This window comes from Emydura macquarii, unplaced genomic scaffold (genome assembly GCF_026122565.2).
Source record: "Emydura macquarii macquarii isolate MOO-44397 ecotype Brisbane River unplaced genomic scaffold, CSIRO-AGI_Emac_v2 contig_2390, whole genome shotgun sequence".
NCBI classification, from domain to species: Eukaryota; Metazoa; Chordata; order Testudines; family Chelidae; genus Emydura; species Emydura macquarii.
Window position 1 is genome coordinate 4,140 of NW_027132527.1, and position 20,961 is coordinate 25,100.

The window sequence follows — 20,961 nt, forward strand, 5'->3', positions numbered from 1 at the left end:
CACTGTAAATGTCAGCTTTAAACTGAAATGGTATTTCAGCCTTAAGCAGGGTGCAGAAAGGCTGCCCCTGAAAAATGTGTAACTCCGTTAGACTCACTGGGGCTGATTCCCTTCTCATTGACCCAGTGTAAATCAGGAGTAACCCTATCAATGCTAATGGGGCTGTAGTAGTGTAGAACTGGTGTGAGTGAGAGCAGGGCTGTCCCAGTGAGCACAGTCCATGTCAAATCGACCAAATCAGAATGGCAACATTTACACGGATTTTGCCCTGGTGTAAATGCTGACACAAGGTGTGAGACAGCGAAAAGTCTGGGTTTGTATCTTCCTATGTGTTTCTAGAACTAGTGGGCTTGATCCACGAGGGGCTTCTGCATTAGAAATACAGATAAATAAAATATGTATTTATCTGGGCCTCATTTTGATTCAGTGTAAATCAGCCCATTGCTGTTAAGTGTCATGTAGATTTGTTCATTTTTACCCTTCCATTCCCCTCCATATTCCTCAAGCTGAACATTTTCTGGAAATAAAGTCTGATTATAATCATAACCAGGGTTTATTTGTTTGTTTGTTTTAACGCTATGCTAGTGTTGTCTATTTTTATCATTATTTTCTTGTACATTTTTAAAAATATTTAAATAAAATGAGAGATTAAACCAAACTGCAGACACTTACTTTCCAGTCGTTGGGTTTATTCCGCTCCTTGGATTCCAGCTTTGAAATCTCCTCCATCGCTTTCTTCAGAAGCTCGATGTCTTTGTGGAGTTTCTCCTGTGGGGATAACGATGCCAGGTGAATTCTCTTGCAGTGAGTCAGAGCTCTGGGGATTCCTCACCCATGGGTGGCAGGAGGGTTTTGTGGCCAAGCCCAGGCCGGCTGTGAGGGGACCAGGGTTCTGTGCCCAGCCTTGCCATGGACAGAGCTGATTTGAGTGACCCCGGGGCTCTCTGCAGAGCTGTCGTATTGGGTCCCCAAACAGCCAGGCTCTGTCTGGGTTACAGAAAGGTGTTGTGCTATTGATACATGTGGTACTTGTTCCAGGGGCTAACTCTGACCCCTCTAGAAGGCAAGTATTGTGCCAAGGTGTGTGGCTGGGACCTGGGACCCCTTCCCCAGTGCTGGGAACCCCCACTTGACACACAGTTTATTCCAGCACATGGCACTAGAGCGTCAACATCACACTGGCTTTCAGCCTGGCTCTGCTGGTTCGGCAGCTCTGTCTGAACCAACCGTGGGCAAACAAACGCCTCGTGTGGATCTTGGGCAACTCACACAAAGCATGCCCCCTTCAGCCTGGTGGATAAACTTCCACTGACCTCAGTGAGGGCAGAACTGGGCCTGTCACCCTCTGTGCCTCAGATCCCCCTGTGCAAACAGGGCGAAGAGGGCAGGGCTCTATGGCTAGACCCACTGGTGTCTGTGTGGGGCTCCGACAGCCCGGGATGGGAAGCAGCGCTGGGCGCGAGTACAAAGCATGATCACTGCTTTCATTTCTTGTAACAGCAAGTGACCATGAGGGAGTGAAAACAACAGTCAGTGTTTGTAGATGCCTGCAGGGGCTGGGGGCTGCCGTGCAGAGTTTCAAGTCACAGACATATTGATACGTTCGGCAGGTGAAATCCTGGTCCCATTGACGCCGCTGGGGCTGGATCCACGAGGCACTTAGGCATGTGACACTCAGCACTGCAATAACTGACTTTTAAGCACCTAAATTACCTCTGGACCAGCCCTGAGACCACAAAGCCTGAGTTAGGGGCCAGGCTCTTGTACAAAGCATGGGGAGAGACAGACACCTTAGACTGTGACCCACAAACACCAGCAGGCCGGGCTGGGAGCTGCCTAAGCCAGCCAATGGGAGATGCTGAGGAGAGGTGTCCCAACCCCGCCCCCTCAGGTAGGTGGGCACCTCACTCCGGGCTGCAGGGAGGCACCTGGCTCTGCCAGCGACCCCAGCCAGGAACCCAGCTCCTGGAGTCAGGTGGTTGGACACTCAAGCTATGAGCTCTGAGCCTGCCTCACTTCGCACAAAACTTCTGGAGGAGAAGGAGGCGGAGCTACCCCCTTTTATAACTTTTAGCCCAGTGGTTGGAGCTCTCACCTGGGGTGTGGGATGCTAAGAAAGGAGACCCGTGTTCCAGTCCTACCTCTCAGGAGAGGATCTAACCACCGGGCTATGGGAAAGTCAAATGTGGGGCTCCCTCAGTCTCTCCTGGTGAAGCTGTTCCACTTGGATGATGAAAGGGGCTGTGAATTGCAGTGGCACCTCAAACTGGGACTTAGGTTCCTATGTACCATTTTGGCTCCAGGCCTGGGAGTTTTCCACTGACTTCGATGGGGCCAGGATTTCACCCCATAGATTTAGAAGACTCCTACCCATCATGGCTAAACTCCATGTCATTTTAAAATTCAACTTCTCCTGCAGTGATTTAATTTCTCCTGAATATTTAGAAATAAATCATGTTTCCTACCTTGTATTTCTGAGCTGCCTCCTCAATAGGCACCCAAGCATGAGATCTGTGCTCCTGGGTTTTATCACAAACCAGACAGATCACCTCACCATCATCTTCACAGAACAGCTTGACTTTGTCCTCGTGCTCCCTGCAGACTAGCTGCTCTTTTCGGTTTTCAGGTTTTATTCCTAGTTGCTGGATACTTTCCACCATGCTGGCAAGCTTCCTGTTGGTCTGGAATTTCTCTTTCTTCATTTTTTTCCTGCATTGTGGACAGCAAACTCCCTCTGGTTCCATTTCCCATTTTTCATAGTGCTCAGTGATACAAACTCGGCAGAAGTTGTGTCCGCAGTCTGTGCTCACTGGATCGTTGAAATAATCCGTACAGATGTGACAAACCGCTTCTTCCAGTAGCTTTCTCAAAGGATGGGCAGAGGCCAAGGCTGCGGGAATGTAAGAGTTGCAGTGACCAGTTTCACTTAATGAATTATTCTCTAACTGGAAATCAGATGGCATTTGAACAGTGAGGGGAACAAACCATTGGAACAGCTTCCCAAGGGAAATGGCAGCATTTGTCATCACTTAGAGTCTTTAGATTGTCCTTGGCTGCCTTTCTAAAAGATTTGCTGTACACTGACAGATGTGAAGTTCAGGAGGGATGATGATCATCTAGTCTGAACTCCTGCATAACACAGGCCAGAGAATTTTACCCAGTAATTCCTGCATCCAGCCCACAATCTGTGGTAGAGGTACAGCAGATCTCTCAAAAAGCGACATCCCATCTTGATTTAAAGACTCCACGGGACAGAGAGTCCACCATGACTCTAGGCTGGTTGTTCCAATAGTTAATTACCCTCACTATTAAAAAACTGCACCTCATGTTCTGCTTCCTGAGTTTGGGGCTGGGCCATCATTCTTGGGGCTCCGTCTGCTTCAGAGCAGAGCCTGTGAGCTGCGATGGCCAGGGCAGGTAGCAGGCAGTCAGACAGCTCAGTCAGGGAGAAGCCAGGCCAGAGAGGCAGGAGGGGCTGGCGCAGCAGGATATGGAGTGAGTAGCCTGCACACAGGTTACGGAGCAGGCGGACATGGGGGTGGGGTGTCAGGGTTAAATTACCCCCGTGTTCCTCTGGTAGGCTGGCCCCTAGGGGCAGATTTGGGAACATCTCCACTGACGTCTGCGGTTACTGTCTAAGGCATTGGACCAGGCTGTGTGCCCCGCCCCTGACCTCTGGGTGCAGCGCCTAGCCTGTTCTTAGTAAGTGAGCTGTAGAAAGGAAAAGAAAGGGGGGAGCAACGCTGTGTGGAAGATGAATGGCCATTTATAATATCACTGATACCAGTATTCAGAATTACAATAGATGTCGTAGAGGAAATGCCAGGCAAGATACTGATGGGAAAGTCATGATTCGCTAAGACTGATAAGCTCATTTCTAGGTCTGTATTAGCTTTGTCTGATAAGTTCTAAAGATGTCTGGTATATTTGTATTTCTAACCCGTGCTGTGTTTCTGGGTGACACCCCAGACAGGAACATGGCAGCAGCACTGAGCCTGCTTAATGGCCCATCAAGGGAACACAACTGTGCAATGAATCCAGTGAAAGAACCCAAGGGCTGCACCCCATGAGTCACCAGGACATGCAGGAACACGCCTATGGACAGGGGACTCTGAGGCTTTTTCATGCCATGTGCTGTGTGGCCGTGTTTGAGACAAAGGAAGTGCAAGTCTCATGGCAAAAAGGATATAAAAAGGCAGCTGCACCATCTGCATTTTGTCTTCATTCCTGCTCCCTACCTCTGGATCGACTACTCTACCTCTGAAGCTGTGATACAAAGGACTGAGACCCAGCCAGGTACTGGATGTGCACCGACCAGAGGGACTGTACAAGCCTGCAAACTCCAATACCATTAAGAATCTGATATACATGGACTTTGAAGTCATTTGTCTGATTGTTTTGTTCATTTAACATCTCTTATCTTCTTTGTTTCCTTCCTTTTATAATAAATCTTCAGTTTTAGATACTAAAGGATTGGCTGGCAGCCTGGTATTTTGGGTAAGATCCTAACTAACACTGGTCTGGTGCTGTGGCTGAGACTTTGGGGATCAGGAGAACATTTTATACAGTGAACAGAGTTTTAAATAACTCCTCACTTTACTGGACCTAGTGGCTAATTAGGAGCCAGAGACTGAAATGCAATAAAGAGGGCTGTGTATTACCTTTCTGAAGCTTCTTGATAACAAGTGTGGGGAATCAGAAGCACTGTTTGTGACTGGCTGGGGAATCTAACTTCAGTGTTAGCACCAGTTTGGGAGAATCTGCTCTGCTTCTGCAGCCTGCCCTGACCTTGGCATTTTCAGGTGGGCTACCCAAGGCAGACAGCTTAGAGTTGCTAACAGGAATGGTGAGAGAAATCTCTTCCAGGGTGTATGGCCCCAGACCTTGGCAGTTTTATTACTTAGTTGTTACAGTAACTTTAAGCGAGTGAGAGAAGACAGCTGTCTCTCTCTGTTTCTCCACCCCCTGTCCGCCATTCCTTGCAACATGTACCCCCTGCTGACATGTCCATCTCCTCTCTCCTGCCATCCTATCATGCCAGGATGTTGGCCCTGCAGAAGCCATTAACAAGTAAGAAGTTGCTCCTTGCTCTCTCCTGCCCTGTGCTGCTGCCTACACATTTCACAGCCAGCAGCTTACATAACCTCCGACATCCTCTGCAACCTCTCACATTCTGCAACCCTTTATGTCTTCTCCCTCCCGCTCCCCTGTAATCCCGACCCCTCCCTCTTACCTGAGCCCCCAGCCCCTTTTCCCTGCCTTATCATCCGTTCCCATTTATCTTCCCTCCCCATAATACCCCCATCCCTAGCTGCAGACCCGAGCCTCCTCCACTATTCCCACTCCTCTTGCACCCAGAGCACCTCCCCTCCCAGGGAGCCTTCACATCTGCCACTTAATTTCTTTTAAAAAATAATTTCAGCACCTTCTGAATATTCTGCTGTGCACAGGTGACATTGCTCCGCAATCATCATCATCATCAAACACCTTGGCAGAAGCAGATATTCCCAGAACAGATGTTCACGGTTCCTTCTCAGAGCTTTGCCCACGGCAGGTTTCAAACTTCCAAACTCACAGAAATGTTCAGAGTGAGATGTTCTGTTCTCCCCACGCAGGTGAACAAACACAGTCTGACACAATAGCTCTGGGACATGAGGACTGCTCCGTTCATGTCAGTGGCAGTTCCCATCCCCTCCCCAGTGTGGGAGAGTTTCTGATACCGGTCAAGCCTGCCCATTCTCAGCTCCTCACCCCACTCTCAGTAGTTGTTCTTGGGTCATGCTCCGAGCATGTCAGTTCTTAGCTCCCCACCCGATGGGGCTTTCCCAGATGGGGGAGAGGGAGGGAGGAGGGCTCAGACACCCCCAGAAATGCATGATCCCTTGGAAACTGGCTCACATGAGGGGATACGGGGGGGAGGGGGTCAGACACCCATAAATGTGCAGGGGAACCCCCACATGCCAGAACCCACAAGGTCAGGAAGATGGGCTCAGGAATCACCGGGAGGGGAGGAGGGAGGGACACCCACATCCAAGCCTACCCGGGGGGGGGGGAGGTAGGGTTGAGAGGGGGCTCAGATTCCACAGAGATTCAAGGCCCCCCCTCCAGGAGCTGGCTCACATGAGAGGACAAGGAAGGGTGGGTCACACCCCTGTAGCTGAGCCCCCAGATCATCGCACATGGGAGGGGAAAGTGGGAGTGATAGGTGCCCCTGCCCCTGTTCTTCAGTCTCCCCGTCACTGACCCCCATCTTTCACTTTACAGTGTCCCATTCCCCTACCCCATCATCTGAGCCTCCAGCCCCTCTGCCGATAGTCCCACCTACTCTTCCACACCAAACACCCTCTTTTCCTAGAGACCATTTGCTTGTGTCGTTTATTTTCTGCTCTCAGAAATAGTGTAAATTCCTTTGGATTATTCTGCTCTACTCAGATCACATTTCCCAAAAATCAAAGCCTTTATAGAAGAGGCAGATTGGAGCAGTAGGCCTGGTTTTTGTTCTTGAAACATGTCCCTTGGTTTGGATTTAAACCCACATGGCCAAGGTCGGGGCTCCAATTCAATGGCTGCAACTTTCCCTCCGAGCCACCCAAGTCCTGTAAAGAAGAGCTGTTTGTCCAGTTAGTTAGCCTCTCTGTCTGCACGTCTTCAGTGTAATCTCTTTAGCTCGTCATTTGGCATATATATATATATTTAAAATTAATTAGATTTTCAGCACAGGGCTGGTGGATGCCCACATGCCCTGTTCAGTCCTTGAGCTTTGGAGACCCTGTGCGATCAGCTGAGCCCTAGTGGTGCGATCAGCTGAGCCCTAGTTTGATCCCTAGCTATGAGCAAAACTTGGCTGCCAAAATCTGTCAATTTTAAGAACAGCTGGATTTTTTGGGGGGAGGGTCTGTATCTTGGCAACCCCTCAGTCAAATGGCACCAAATTTGGACCAATAATAGAAACCTATGTCCCCATGAGCCACACCTAATTTCAGGGCAATCCAAGTAACTGTGAAGATTTTACAGTGCTTAGGAAAGACCAACTTTAAATAGAAACCTGATTTAAACCTGAACTATAGCAGGGCTGTCACCCTTATATACTGAAGTACTTAATATACCTTAGACAATACTGATAAAATACTGATCTACCTTCATGCTTGTTGGTCCAGGAAGCAAGTGTGAATCGCTCTGTAGGCCAGGAATTAGGACGGTCACTGGGGAGAGAGGGGTGAGCACCTGGGCCCCAGTCTCTGTGTCTAGGACTATTTAATTATTTATACCACCTAGAACAGCTTGGACAGGAGGGTGTGAGAGGGACCCACTCAGGAATGTGACAGAGCAATTCATTTATGGGCCTAGCTGAGTGCCCAAGACAAGGTAATCTGTGGTGTAGGCACAACTTGGGAACATTAGTCACAAAGTGATGTCAGTTGGTGAGCACAAGTGGAGTTACAGGGAATCGACTGAGAGCCGGCAGGACGACTGCTTGTGACAAAGGTTAAGATGTTTTCAGTTTTTAGTAAAAGTCAGGGACAGGTCACCGGCAGTAAACAAAAATTCACAGAAGCCCACGGCCTTTTCCTGAGTTTTACTAAAAATACCCTGAGGGAAGGGGGTGGACTAACCCCAGGAATGAGGCCAGGGGCTGACCACTTGTGGGGGCTGCTGCTCCAGCAGTCCCGGGGAACGCTGCTCCGGCAGCCCCAAGACTGGCCATCGTTACTCCCTGCCCTCCGTGACAGAATCGTGTCCTTACTTGTGACATTTGCGGCTGGCGAGCACTCTGTCATGTTAGAGCAGGACACACAAGTTTAGTCATGGGAAAAAGAACAACTTTCTGAGTGCCCCACGGTATCTAGAGCTCTCTGTCACTGCAGAATCATTCAGAAAGGATGGACTTCTCCTCTTCACAGGGGACCAGCACAAGGCCTAGGCACGTACGTCCCATTTGGAGTCTCAAAATGGGACATAAGCAGAATCTCAGTTGGGTCTAGGTCTCATGCTGCCTTCCAAATGGACGAACATTTCACTTGGAGCTACTTCAGTCCAGTCGGGATTTATCTAGTTCATCACAGAAAATATGGAAATCTGCCTGTTAGTTATCTCCCTAGTTAGAACCAACACTAAAAACAGCGTAGCTAATTATTATCACACACAGACCGTTTCTCTCAGTTTCAAGGAAGGTTGAGCAGACGTGCCAGACACTTTTTTCAAAAAAGCATTAAAATCAAGTTTAGATTTTGAGAAATCAAACTTTAAAAACCATGGAAATTCAAAGACAAGATTCAACTTTAACTAAAACCACCCGGAAGTTAAACTTTTCCAAACCACTATTGCAAACCACACTTAGGGTCACCCAAACAAATGTAACTCCATCACAGCAGTGTGGAAAACGTTGCCCACAGCTCTTTAGCATTAAACACACATCTCTGGTGTTAAGCAGAATGCTTTGACTGGACACTGAACTCTGCTGGTGCCATGCTCGGTTTTAGATACCTATATGGCCTCATTATCATAGTGTCTGGGCTCCTCACAACCTCACAATCTTTTGTGTATTTATGCTCATGACCCCTCTGTGAGGTAGAGTCCTACTATTATCCCCATTGCACAGACAAGGACTGGAGTCACAGAGGGACAGGTTTTCTAAACACATTGAGGCACCCAAAGATTCAGATAGGTGCCTAGTAGAATTTTCAAAAGCAACTAGGTGCCTAACTCCTACTGAAATCAATGGCATGTGGGCACATCTGAAAATCCTGCCAGGTGCTAATTTGCTTCTTTAAGCACCTAAACAGTTTTAATAATTTGTCCCTAAGTGACTCACCCAGTGTCCCGCAGGACATCTGTAGCAGAGCAGATTAGTGCTGTAACCACTAAACCATCCTGCCTCTCTAATCTCATGACCTCAGCCTAGAGTTTGCACATGAAGACCTATGACCAACCCCCACCTGTGCAGTCTGAGCACAAACCTGGAAAGCTACCAACACCTCCACCATTTGAGCGAATCCCCGACTCCAGGAGATGCTCCCATTTCCATGCCTGTTCTTAAGACCAGACCTGCATCCTGGAAGGCCACACACACATTGTGGAGGCAGGGAGTGGGGGATGGGGTGGCTGGAATTTCCTTAAAAGTTCAAAACTGAGGTGGCACAATTGTTTGTGTTGAACATCGTGTGGTGTTTGTATGCCAGGCTGGTCGTGTTTGGAGCTGACTTACGAGTTCTGGGCGCTGGGGTAGCACTGCTGAATGTGAGATCAGCGTCATTACCTCCGTGCTCCTGCTGTTGTGTAGAAATGGCTTCCTGACCCTGCACATTCCCATCTTCACTCCTAAAGAGAAGACATTCTCCATCATCTTTCAGCTCAGCTGTTCGTGCAGTAATTCTGCAGTGCAGCTAACAGGGGTGTGAGGAGAAATGAAAAAGGCAAATGCATGCACAGTACCTGCTTGGTGTGTTTGCCTCCCCCTGAAAGGAGAAATAGGAAACTATCAATAATATTCTATAATTTAATAAAGCCATGTTAAAAAAAAACCTCCAGTGACCATTCCCTATAGGTGTGCCACACACTTTCAGGCACAAAACCCTTTTCCCATCAGGGCAATCCCATTTCACAATGGCAAGTTTCCAGCCATCGCTGCTTCCCCATGTGTTTATGAATTTCATTCATCCGAGCAAATAAGGTAGCTATTTTATCATCCCCTCTGTGGCTACAATTTCCTAAACACACTGCCACACACCTTTATCAGCCACAGAAGGTGATGCTTCTATATGGACCAGCATCAGCCAGAATAAGTCACAGATTCATAGCTGATAAGGCCGGAAGGGACCATTCTGATCATCTCCTCTGACCTCCTGTTTTGAGCACAGGTCAAAGACCGTCACCCAGTGATTCCTGCATCGTCAACTGGTGTCTGAGCTAGAGCAGATCTCTGAGAGATGCCCAGCGATGATTTAAAGACTCCAAGTGATGGGAACCCACCACAAGGCTTGATGAGTTGTTCCAATGGTAAATCCCCCTCATGGTAACATATGTGCACCTTATTTCTAGCTGTAAGCAAGGTCTGAGTGGCCCTTTCCTGAATAGAAGAGGCACTCTATTTGCTAGAGCACTGTGTCTGCGTAAGCACACCGTGGTGCTCAGCATGATGGGAAATGGCCAGTCTGGCTGGTACTGGTTACAAATCGCGTTAGTGTTAACTGCAGGGGTGATGAGATGTTGCCTCCCTCTTGTATAAACAAATGGCAGCAGAATGTTGCTTAGCCTGTGCTGATGAAAGATTGGCTCTCATCTGAAGAGAACTCAACAAAGGAAGTGTTCAGATGCCAGAGGACTGTCAGAGCAGCAGGGAGGGCGTTTCCTGTGGAGGCTGCACCAGCGCTGACTAAGGGTTGCCCTCAGGCATGGATTGACTATCTCCTCCCACTGCTAAAAGGTAGAATTAATTATGCCTCTTGTTTTGTTAAAAGCAGGGACATTGCTGCTGTGTGGGCAGAGGGTTTTCCCATGAACTGAGCTGAACTCACTGAAAGATGCACTCACTGGCTCAACTCACTAAAGGAACTGGGAAACCTCCAGAGATTGACAGCCAGCAGAGGGGGCTGGTCAAGCCCCACAACTGGCCGGTGGCAGGAGCCAGCAGAGGGGATTCATCGAGCCCCATGACCTGAGGGAGCCAGAAGAGATGTGGACAGTGCAACTAAGATGGTCTGGGCAGGGAAAGCGAGAAGGGAGCAGTAAAGGACACATCCCACGTACTCTGGGGTGGGGTTAGGTTACAAGCATCAGCCCCGCACTGGAGACCCTCGGTAGCCACTGAGCAGCCGGAACCCGGCCCGGAGTTAGATTCCCTGCAGCCAGACAGAGCGGACAATGGGTCATCGCAGTTCATCCCCTACCTGGGGCTGGTGGGCAGCCTGTGCCATGGGGATCCCAGCGTGAGAGCGGTGCGCCGGGGAGACTTCGCACTCCGCGCACAGGGATGCGGCATCCTCCTTCCAGAGCCAGGCGAGCTCCTTCCCCTGCTCCGCACACACATTCCCCGCTGCCCTTCTCCTCTTCCCGGGGTTCAGCCCCACGTGTTCGATGGTTTGTAGTAAGTGGCCCAGCTGCATGTTGGACCTGGAGGCTCTTTCCTGGACCGTTTCCCCGCACCGCGGACAGGAGGGTGTCTCCTCTTCCTCCCAGCGCTGGGTGATGCAGGCCCGGCAGAAGTTGTGCCCACACTCTATAGCCACCGGGTCTGTCAAATAATTCTGACAGATGTAACAAATGGCCTCCTCCAGCCTGCTCCTGGCTAAAGAGGTTGAGGCCGGGGGTTCCAGACCCTCATCAGCCTTGCGTTTCCCACTCCCTGGTGCAGCAGGTGCCTCCATGGCTGCTGGGCTCTCAGTGCTTCTGTCTCTCCTTCCCCGCCCGGTGCGCTCTGCTGTGACTGGGGGGAGGTGCCGCTGCTGGGCTCTGCCCTCCTCGGTGGCAGGGTGAGGTGAAGAGAAGGGAGGGGCCTGGAGGAGAAAGAGGAGAAGGTAAAACAGAAGAAAGGGGGAGAGGAACTGACTGGGGGAAGAGGAGGAATGACAGAAAGGGCGGGGAAGCGGTTCCGCCGGACACCCCCTCGCCAGGGAGCAGGAGCAGGGAGGGGATTTTATCTCTGTGCTCGGCCCTGCTGAGACAAACACTGGGACACTGCGCCCAGGAGAGGGTGCAGAAAAGAGGCACAGATGTGATGGCAGGGCTGGAGGAAATGCCCTCCAGGGACAGACAGAAATATTCAATCTGGTTAGTTTGTCAAAAGGAAGGGGAAGGGAGACTTGATCTTGGTGTTTATGGGCCTCGGTGGGGAGAAAACACAGGGCACTAAAGGGCTCTGGGCTCTAGTGGAGAAAGGCAGAACAAGAAACAGTGGCTGGAAGCTGAAGCCAGACACATTCAAACTAGAAATAGGGCACAACTGTTAACAGTGCAGGTGATTAACAGACTCCCCAGGTGGCGGATCCTCCAGTCCTCAGGGCGGGTCTACAGGACCGCTTACGTCCATCTAACCTACGTCACACAGGGGTGTGAAAAAGACACCCACACCCAGCGACACAAGTTACAGCAACCTAAGCGCGTCATAACGGTGCCCACAGAGGTGCAGTAATTATGCTGCCAGGAGAGTGTTCTTGTGTTGGCTTAGAGCGTCTTCACTGGAAGCATTACAGCGATGCAGCTGTGCCAATGTAGCATTTGCCCTTCAAATGTCTTCCAGTCCAGACTGGTGCCTCTCTGAAAGGAGGCTTTAGTCAAACACAGGTTGTGACGCTAGGCCCGAAACAGCCAAGTGACTTTGCAAGTTGCATGGCCCATCTCTGACGGTTCAAGATATATTATAGGAAAATACACTAGTAGTGAGGGTCATTCCTTATAAATAGACTAAAGCTTTGATATGCAGGTGTATTGCTGGTAGTTATTTGATGTTATTTACGTATCTCTTGTCAGAGGTTAGCAATGCGGATAAACTGCTTTCCTGTCTGTCACTGTTCTTTTGGTTAAGAGTTCAAAAGGAACGTATAAACATTCAGATGGAACTTTGAATGTAACAATACTATTGTTTGTGTTTCTCTTTGAAGTTTAAGTAGTGAATACCTGTGAATGGTTGTAAAGGGACGATTACCTTGTGCTAATGTAACTAGTTACCAGTGTGCACAGGACATGGGAGATGGTACTTGAGAGTCCCAAGTAATCATCTATTAATTGTTTGAGGAGATACCTGCTGTCAAGAAAGTATTGGTCAGCCTGCATGGATCTATACAAGACTCTAGGGGACTGATCCTTTTTATCTCAAATCTGTCCAAGCTTGTCAGGGAAAGTTTGGATCCCAAGACTGAGATCCCAGCACCAGCCTGGAATCACCCTGCTAATTCTCATGGGAGAATTTGAACAAACTCTGCACGTGGACTATTTAGACTTCATTCCTCTGGAACAATTCATCTACAACTGCAGCTGTGAATCAAAGGACTGAGACCCATCCAGATACTGGATGTTCACCAGAGGGGCTATGCAAGCCTGCAAACTCCACAATTCTACTAGAAACCTGATATAAATGGACTTTCCAATCATTTGTATGTATGTGATTGCTTTGATCATTAACATTTCTCTTATCGTTTATTTCTTTCCTTTTATAATAAACCTTTAGTTTTAGTTACTAAAGGATTGGCTGGCAACGTGGTATTTTGGGTATGATCCAAATTTCTATTGATCTGGTACTGGGGCTGACTCTTTAGGGGCAGGAGAAACTTTTTGGTAAAGAGCATACAGTTTTAAATAACTTATCTCTTTACTGGACCTAGTGGGTGATCGGGAGCCAGAGACTGAAATGCAGTAAAGGGGGCTGTGTATATTTTTGTGTTAGCTTCTTGGTAACCAGTGTGGGGAATCAGAAGCACTGTTTGTGGCTGGTTGGAAAGTCTGACTTCAGTGTCACCCACCAGTGCCGGGAGAATCTGCTCTCCTTGTGCAGCCTGCCCTGACCTTGGCATTTTCAGGTGGCTACCCTAGGCAAGGACGGGTCACAGAGATTATTGGGCTCAGGAACTAGGTGAAATTCACTGGCCTGTGTTACAAAGGGGGTCAGACTAAATCTAAGGGTCCTTCAGGTTTTAAAATCTCTGAATCTATTACTTCTGGCAGGGCTGGGATCATCTGAAGTCTCACTGCTGGAGAAACTTCAGGAATAATACCACACTAAGCAGGTTGTGAGTAAAGTGCACCCCCCGCAGGGGCTGTCCTGCAGGTCCTTAAAAATGTGGGAGGAAGATAGGAAAGAAAATCCATGAGTTTGAGGGTCTGAGACTAGCACAGCACTTCCCAGGGAACAACGAATGTCCCACTGGCCTGTCTTTACACTCACTTTCCATTTTGTGTTCGCATTTGATCATTACACAATGACTGGAACCAACAAGCACATTCTGTTATTTTCTAGGGCTGGGGCCTGGTTTTCTGTTCTCTTAAAGACAGCACTCACCATCCAGTTCGGTTTATTGTTTTCTCATCCTTCCTGTCCACAGCTGCACTGGGAGTCCCCGTCACACATATTCCCACCGTGGTGTAGATTGTAACTCTCTGGGCCAGGCACGTCTCTTTGTTACACGTCTGTGACAGGGGCCCCTGGGCGCTATGTACCAGTCACTGATACTGATAACCAGTAACAGCCAATGGGGGAACAAACAAATGTGGTGACAGTTCTATGGCCCAGGCTGGCTCCTTCATCACTAACCCCACTTCAGAGTAACGCAGCACCACTTCCCCGGAGAGGGGTCCCAGAGGGCCCCGGGTAAAAACATGGACAGGGGAGCTGGTTTGGGTGGAGGGAAGGTACGAGAGGGAATTACTGAGCTCCCGGGGACAGGCACGTCCATCCCAGCATATCAGGGTAAACATGACAGGGCAGGTAGCTGTAAATAGGGCTATAGCTGTAAATAGGGCCAGAGATCTCCTGCTCTGCCCACTGGACCGGTTGCCTCTGCCTGACCCTTCTGTAGCAACCTTGAACCCCAAATGCACAAATACAAAATGGGGTTTACTGGCGTGGCAGCAGCACTGCTGAGAAGGATCTGGGAGCTGTGGTGGATCCCAACCTCACCATGAGTCAGCAACGCGAGGCTGTTGCAAAAAAAGCAAATGCAATTTTAGGTTGCATTACCAGAGGCATGGCATGCAGGTTATGGGAGGTGACAGTACCACTCTGATCGGCGCTGGTTAGGCCTCAGCTGCAGTTCTGTGTCCAGTTTTGGTCACAAATGCATAGAAAGGCTGTAGAGAAAGTGGAAAAGATCCAGAGGTGAGTGACAAAGATGATCAAAGGGCTGGAATGCTGCAAGCCATGGCAGCAAAGGCTGAAGGGCCAGGGTTATGTTCACTTTGGAAAAGAGGAGATTAAGGGGGGACATGATTGCCATCTTCAAATGCTTGAAAGGCTGCCATAAAAAAGATGGACAATAGTTGTTCTCTCATGTGACAGACGGCAGGACAAGAGATGATGGCTTCAAACTACAGCCCAGCAGATTTAAATTAAATCCCAGAAAAAACTTCTAAGCCACAAGAACAGTGGGACAATGGCACAGGCTGCCTAGGGTGGTTCTGGAAGCTCCTTCACTGGAGGTTTTCAAAAGCAGGCTGGATACCCTCTGTGCTGGCTGGCTTAGACACTCCCTCTGTTCTCTGCTACCCTCGACTTGACCAGGATCACCTCGTCTTAGCAGCACAATGAGGTTGGGATGGAGCATGGTTTGAGGGTGCCCCTCCCCCTCCCCACCCAGAGACCAGGGCAAAGCCCTGACAGTCAGGTTTACTGGGCCCCGGCTCAGCACAGAGGGCTGAAATTGGTGACTTCTCAAGGGCCCTTCCAGCCGACGTTTCTATCCGTTAGTTCTCGCCTGTCTGAGACTCTCTGGGCCTTGGAGCCTGACCCATTGGCCGTTGGATCTGGCCTTAGGGCACATCTCATCCCCTGTATATGGCACTGCACATTGTTAGGGTCCCAGCAACCCCTGGGCTATTGTTCAGGACACTGCGCTGAGCTCACACAGTTCTGCCTCCTCTGCTAAATCCCCTCTGGGTTTCCGCCATCTTGGCCCTGAAAATGGGAATGTACGAAAGTAACAACAGGCCTTGGGCTGACCCGAGTGATGCTGCAGGGACACTGGGAGTTCGACTGCTCCCGAGTCTGACGTCCCAGCCCAGCCCGAACCAGGTGCCAGGTCAGCCTCAGGTTGCAAGTTTCAGTTTGATTGTGGCAAACCCCAGGTAAGTGAAGAGAAAGGAGCACAGAGAAATGAACAGTGGGATTTTATCAGCTGATCTTTTCTGTGGCCACATTTTTCTCCAAGAAAATAGGCTCAGCCTGGTAACAATGAGAGAGAAAAATAGTATTTAACAATTAAGGGGGAGAAAAATGCAGTAAAAAGGGTAACAGGAAATAGTCGTTTATTGAGCTGCAGAGGGGAGCGGTGTTCAACTGGAGCCTCTGGGGCCAGAGTCTCCTTTTTTATGGTGCATCATTGAAATATTGGCTGAAGATGGGAAACTTAAATGGGTCCATGTGTTACAGATAAAATTGTTCTTTTATCTAACATATGCTTAATCATTTCAGGTATCCACAAAAAATCGGGTTCTGCCTGACGTTCAGTGGTCTAGATTCTGAACAGCCATACTGGGACTGTTTCAGCCTTTGTGAAAGCCATCGGCACGGTGGTTTCCTAACCCAAATCTTTTTCTTTTCCTGCACAAGTGTTTTTACAGAAGAACCTCAGTGGAAGCTAACTAAGGACAAGGAGGCAGGTGTTGTTTTTGAAATTATTAGTAGGATTATTTGGCTTAGTAACACCTGATGCGCATTGGGGAGTCCAGCGGTTTAACTTTACCACTTGAAACCAAATCCAAATAATATCAGCACCCAACAATACACTATGTGGGCCCTTTGCTTTAGTTACCCTGCAGGCCTGGGTGAACATGACTCCCAATGACCATAACTGTGCAATCAAAGTAAGCACCCCTATTGGACCAATATCAAATGTGAACCCACATTGCCACCCCATCCTCTCTGGTTACCATACATTCCCACCTTTCAAACCAGGGCCCCTGGGAACTTGTACAGTAACAGTATGGGTAAATAAGGATATTTTTGTAGGCAATGTGATGATGCTGTTTTTAAATGGCCCTGAGCCCCAGGAGGTACCCCTCCCACATTTATTCAAAGTGCAACCCCCTGTTGAAGTGCAAACAGCACCACTAATCATAACCCTGAATATCACAGTTAACTGGACTAAGAATAACTTAACATTAACCTAGCCCAAGAGTACACCTGATAGCACCCCTTTGTTTAATGCTTGGTTCAGCTCCCTACAGTGGAAACATTCCCCCTCCCGCCAGCGGGGGGATATAACTGATACCATAGTGGGGGGTCTGGAAGCAGACACGGGAATCCTAAATTCAGTGAATCTACACGCACTGAAAAATACGGCTAGTGCAGTAAAATCTTTACATCACAGTATTGTGCAGAAAAATTAAAATTTACAACATTGCTTGTATTCCTTACATTAATTTTTTTATTCCTGTGGATTGGTTACATTGGGTGTCTGAATCATGGTTACCTTGCACATACATTGTTGTACAGGAGGTTTTGAAACATTCTTTCCTTCTGTGACCCGTCCCGTCCCGTGCCCAGGGTAGCCACCTGCAATGCCAAGGTCAGGGCAGGCTGTAAAAAGAGAGCAGATTCTCCCAGCACTGGTGGGTGGCACTGAAGCCAGACTTCACAAACAGCCACAAACTGCACTTCTGAATCCGCACAGAAATCAGTACACAAATACACACAGCCCCCTTTACTTCATTTCAGCTTCTGGCTCCCAAATCAGCACTAGGTCCAGTAAAGAGACCAGTTATTTAAACTTTATGTTCTTTACTAAAAAGGTTCTCTCTGATCCCAAGGGGTCAGCCACAGTACCAGTTCAATATAAGTTTGGCTCTTACCTAAAATACCATGCTGCCAGCCAATCCTGTAGTAACTAAAACTAAAATCTAACCAGTGTGACAGGTCTAATATTGTTAAGAAATGGGCACCCTCTTGGACATCTGCTTTAAATGTTATGTTACATCCTATTATCATTTTCTTTGGCCTACTTGGTATGATGTTTATTGGGATGTGTTGCATTTGCTGCCGGGTAAAAAATATGTACCTTAAGTTAAAACCACAGGCTCCAATTGTCTCTCATACGTTGCCCTTAAACAATTACATAAAATGTGACCTATTCAATACCTCTGGGTTTGAAGGGTCAAAAAGGGGATAATGTAGGGTTACATTCATAACATCAAAAGAATTTATGAATTGTTTTTTACATGAATTTTTAATTAAATTAATAACATACACTCATATGAATAAAACCATGTTCATTCATAAAACCGTGTTCATTTATAAAACCATGTTCATTCATAAACCGATGCAGGGTACTCATTAGGAAAGCCACTTAATGGAGTCGCTCTTGTTCACTCACTAAGAAAGCCGCCCTTCGGTATAAATATAGTTATCACCGGTAAAGCTGTCTTTAAGCCACTTGTCTTTAAGTCACTTGCTGCTTGTCCTTTTGTTGTTTAAGTCACTCTTCCTCTCACTGTCACTGATAGAAATTGTTATAAAAATTGTCTTCATAGAAATTGTCTTTTAAGTAACTCATTTCCTTATTGCCACCAATAGAAGTACCGTTCCTTTAAAGTAGTCATTCCTTAACATTGTAACTAAATCACTCTCACAAACCCTAGGAGGCAGGCCAGTCCTCGCTTCCAGACAGCCCCCAACCTGAAGCTAATACTCACCAGCAACTGCACACCATACAACAGAAACACTAACCCAGGAATGTATCCTTGCAACAAACCCTGTTGCCAACTCTGCCTATCTGCATATCTACTCAAGTGACACCATCACAGGTCCTAACCACATCAGCCACACCATCAGGAGCTCGTTCACCTGCACATCGACTAATGTGATATACGCCACCATGTGCCAGCAATGCCCCGGTGCCATGTATATTGGCCAAATCAGACTGTCACTACGCAAAAGAATAAATGGACACAAATCACACATCAGGAATGGTAACATTCAAAAACCAGTAGGAGAGCACTTCAGTCTCCCTGGACACTCACCCTGTAATTCGGTGGCAGACTTGTACGCAATTTGCGTCAATAGCCCTAGTAACAGACTTAAAATTTGCCATACTTCAATAAAAAAAACTTCATAAACAAACTCCAGCACAAACTGCAGAGTTGGAACTCATATGCAAACTTGACACTATCAGACTAGGTCTGAATAGAGACTGGGAGTGGCTAGCCCACTACAAAAAAATAACGTTCCCTCTTTTGACATTCACACCTTCTCAGCAACTGTTGTGAATGGCCCCATTCACCCTGATTGTATTAACCTCGTGAACACTGTGTTAACACTACTCCTCACTGTGATGTAACTCACCCATCCTTGCATGTGTATATAGACCTACCAAACCGAAGTTTCCACTTTATACATCCGACAAAGCGGGTTTCTGCCCATGAAAGCTTATGCCCAAATAAATTTGTTAGTCTTCAAGGTGCCACAGGACTCTCGCTGTTTTCTTGTAACTAAAGTAACTCTGTTTAATCACTTGTTCTATAACAGTCTAACCAATGTCTGACACGGTTCCAGATTGTAACTGAAACTCCATTTTGAAGAAGTATACTGCATTTTGTATTAACTAGTCTAAGTCTTGCTGAAAATTCATTTAGGTGTGTATAATGTCATTTAAATATATAAATGAGTATGAGTGATGGAATCAGTCTCCAGTCCCAGCCTGTCCTGATGATGGGTGGAGTACAAACGCCAGTACCACCTTGATGGCTGAAAAAAACAGACAACACCCTGGAAAAGCAAGAAGAATCCACCCTAGAAAAAAAACACAAAAACATTATAAAAGATAAAAGTCACGTCTGTAACTGACTGCTGATCAACGGTCACACAGAACCCTGAGGCAGCATGACACAGCAGGATCCATAGATTCACCTTAGAACTAAAACATATAAAAAGATGGAAAATGGAAAGCTTTGGGTAATGTTCTGATTAGCAACATCAAAGAGCATCAGTGCGTGCCCGACAGAGACCCTGCTCCTCCTCCTGCCCGGCTGTCATGGCCAGTGAGCCACCACAATTAGCTGTAGAACATTTGTGTGTGTGTGTGTGTGTGTGTGTGTGTGAGGTATCAATTATTAGTTATGAATGCAATTGTGCTTTCTCATAATAAATGTGGCACGTTGCCTTGTCCCCTGAAAAAAATCCCATGTGTTTCTATCAGCATAACAATGTATCCAGTTTAAACATGACATCTCCAGCTGTTTGGCCAATGACTTTGCTACCCCGACCCAGCTGAACTGTTTTCATGTCTCCAAATATTACCCAGATTGCCAAGACTCTGGCAACACTTGGCCAGCAAATTTGAATTAAAAACAGATTCCTTAGAAAAGAAATAGGAGGAGGAACTAGGCCAACGATTCCTTGCTATCCAATGGAAACAAATTTTAGCTAGTGTTCTGAACTGCTCCTTGGATCTCTGTTTAAGATTAATCCAGCTGACAATCCTACGAAGAATGCATTGGACACCTTGACAACTGCTCAAAACTGATGGTGCTAAATCAGACTAATGTCGGGGCTGTGACTGAGCAGGTGTTAACTTAACTCATAGACTCTGGGCCTGCTCCTACACCCGCAGAACTGAACTGCAGAATTAATTTTTTTCCTATCAAATAAAATTGTGTAATAAGACAAACAGATAATTTAAAACCTAATGGATGTTAATTGGAAGCTGAATAAACCTGAAACACTTTAGTTATGCAGAGAACTAATAATTGTTAAAAGACAAGTACTACAAAAGGAAATCCAAAAAGTGACCAGCAGTGGCAGACTGGAGCACAGACATTGGAAGCTTGGCGACCATGGAAAGAATTGAAAACCATCCCAGAAACACCCCAGAAAAATTCTCAGAGCTCTGGGATGTTTTCCTGGCAGTATCTCAATGATCCTATTTAATATATGGGGGCCCCCTTGCCTCCCCCTGCTCTACACCCACTTCCTTCCTGCCCCGTCTCTATCTCCTTCCTCTGAACTTTCCCTCTATTTGTTATTTTAATTTAATTTTTCTTTAACAAGTTGGATTTTTTAAACAAATTTTGTTTTTATATTGTGTAATACAAATAATTGATTTATATTTTACCCTTCATATTCTAGATATCTTTCAAATGTATCTGAGGTTAGCTAGCAAATGGCTGATACATTGTGAGCTGTTAATGTGTTATGAGAAGTTTAGGTGCCATTGGTTATGTCTGTTTGTTCTGTGTGTGTTTGTAGCTATTTAAAAATGTAATAAAACATAACATGACAAACCAAAGCCAGACCCAACAACTGCCCTGGCCCTGGCTCTG

General features: G+C 47.3%; 1 protein-coding gene across 1 annotated transcript; it reads right to left on the reverse strand.

Moving 5' to 3' along the window:
• Nucleotides 1-672: 672 nt before the first annotated feature.
• LOC137161861 (uncharacterized) lies at nt 673-11,363 on the reverse strand (the record flags this gene model as incomplete). The annotated part of the gene is made up of 5 exons (XM_067561371.1): nt 10,887-11,363; nt 9,433-9,455; nt 9,257-9,318; nt 2,466-2,890; nt 673-768 (listed from the first exon to the last, which is right to left on the reverse strand). Coding segments are annotated over exons 1-5 (1,083 nt in total), but the record flags the coding sequence as incomplete, so codon positions are not given.
• Nucleotides 11,364-20,961: the final 9,598 nt, after the last annotated feature.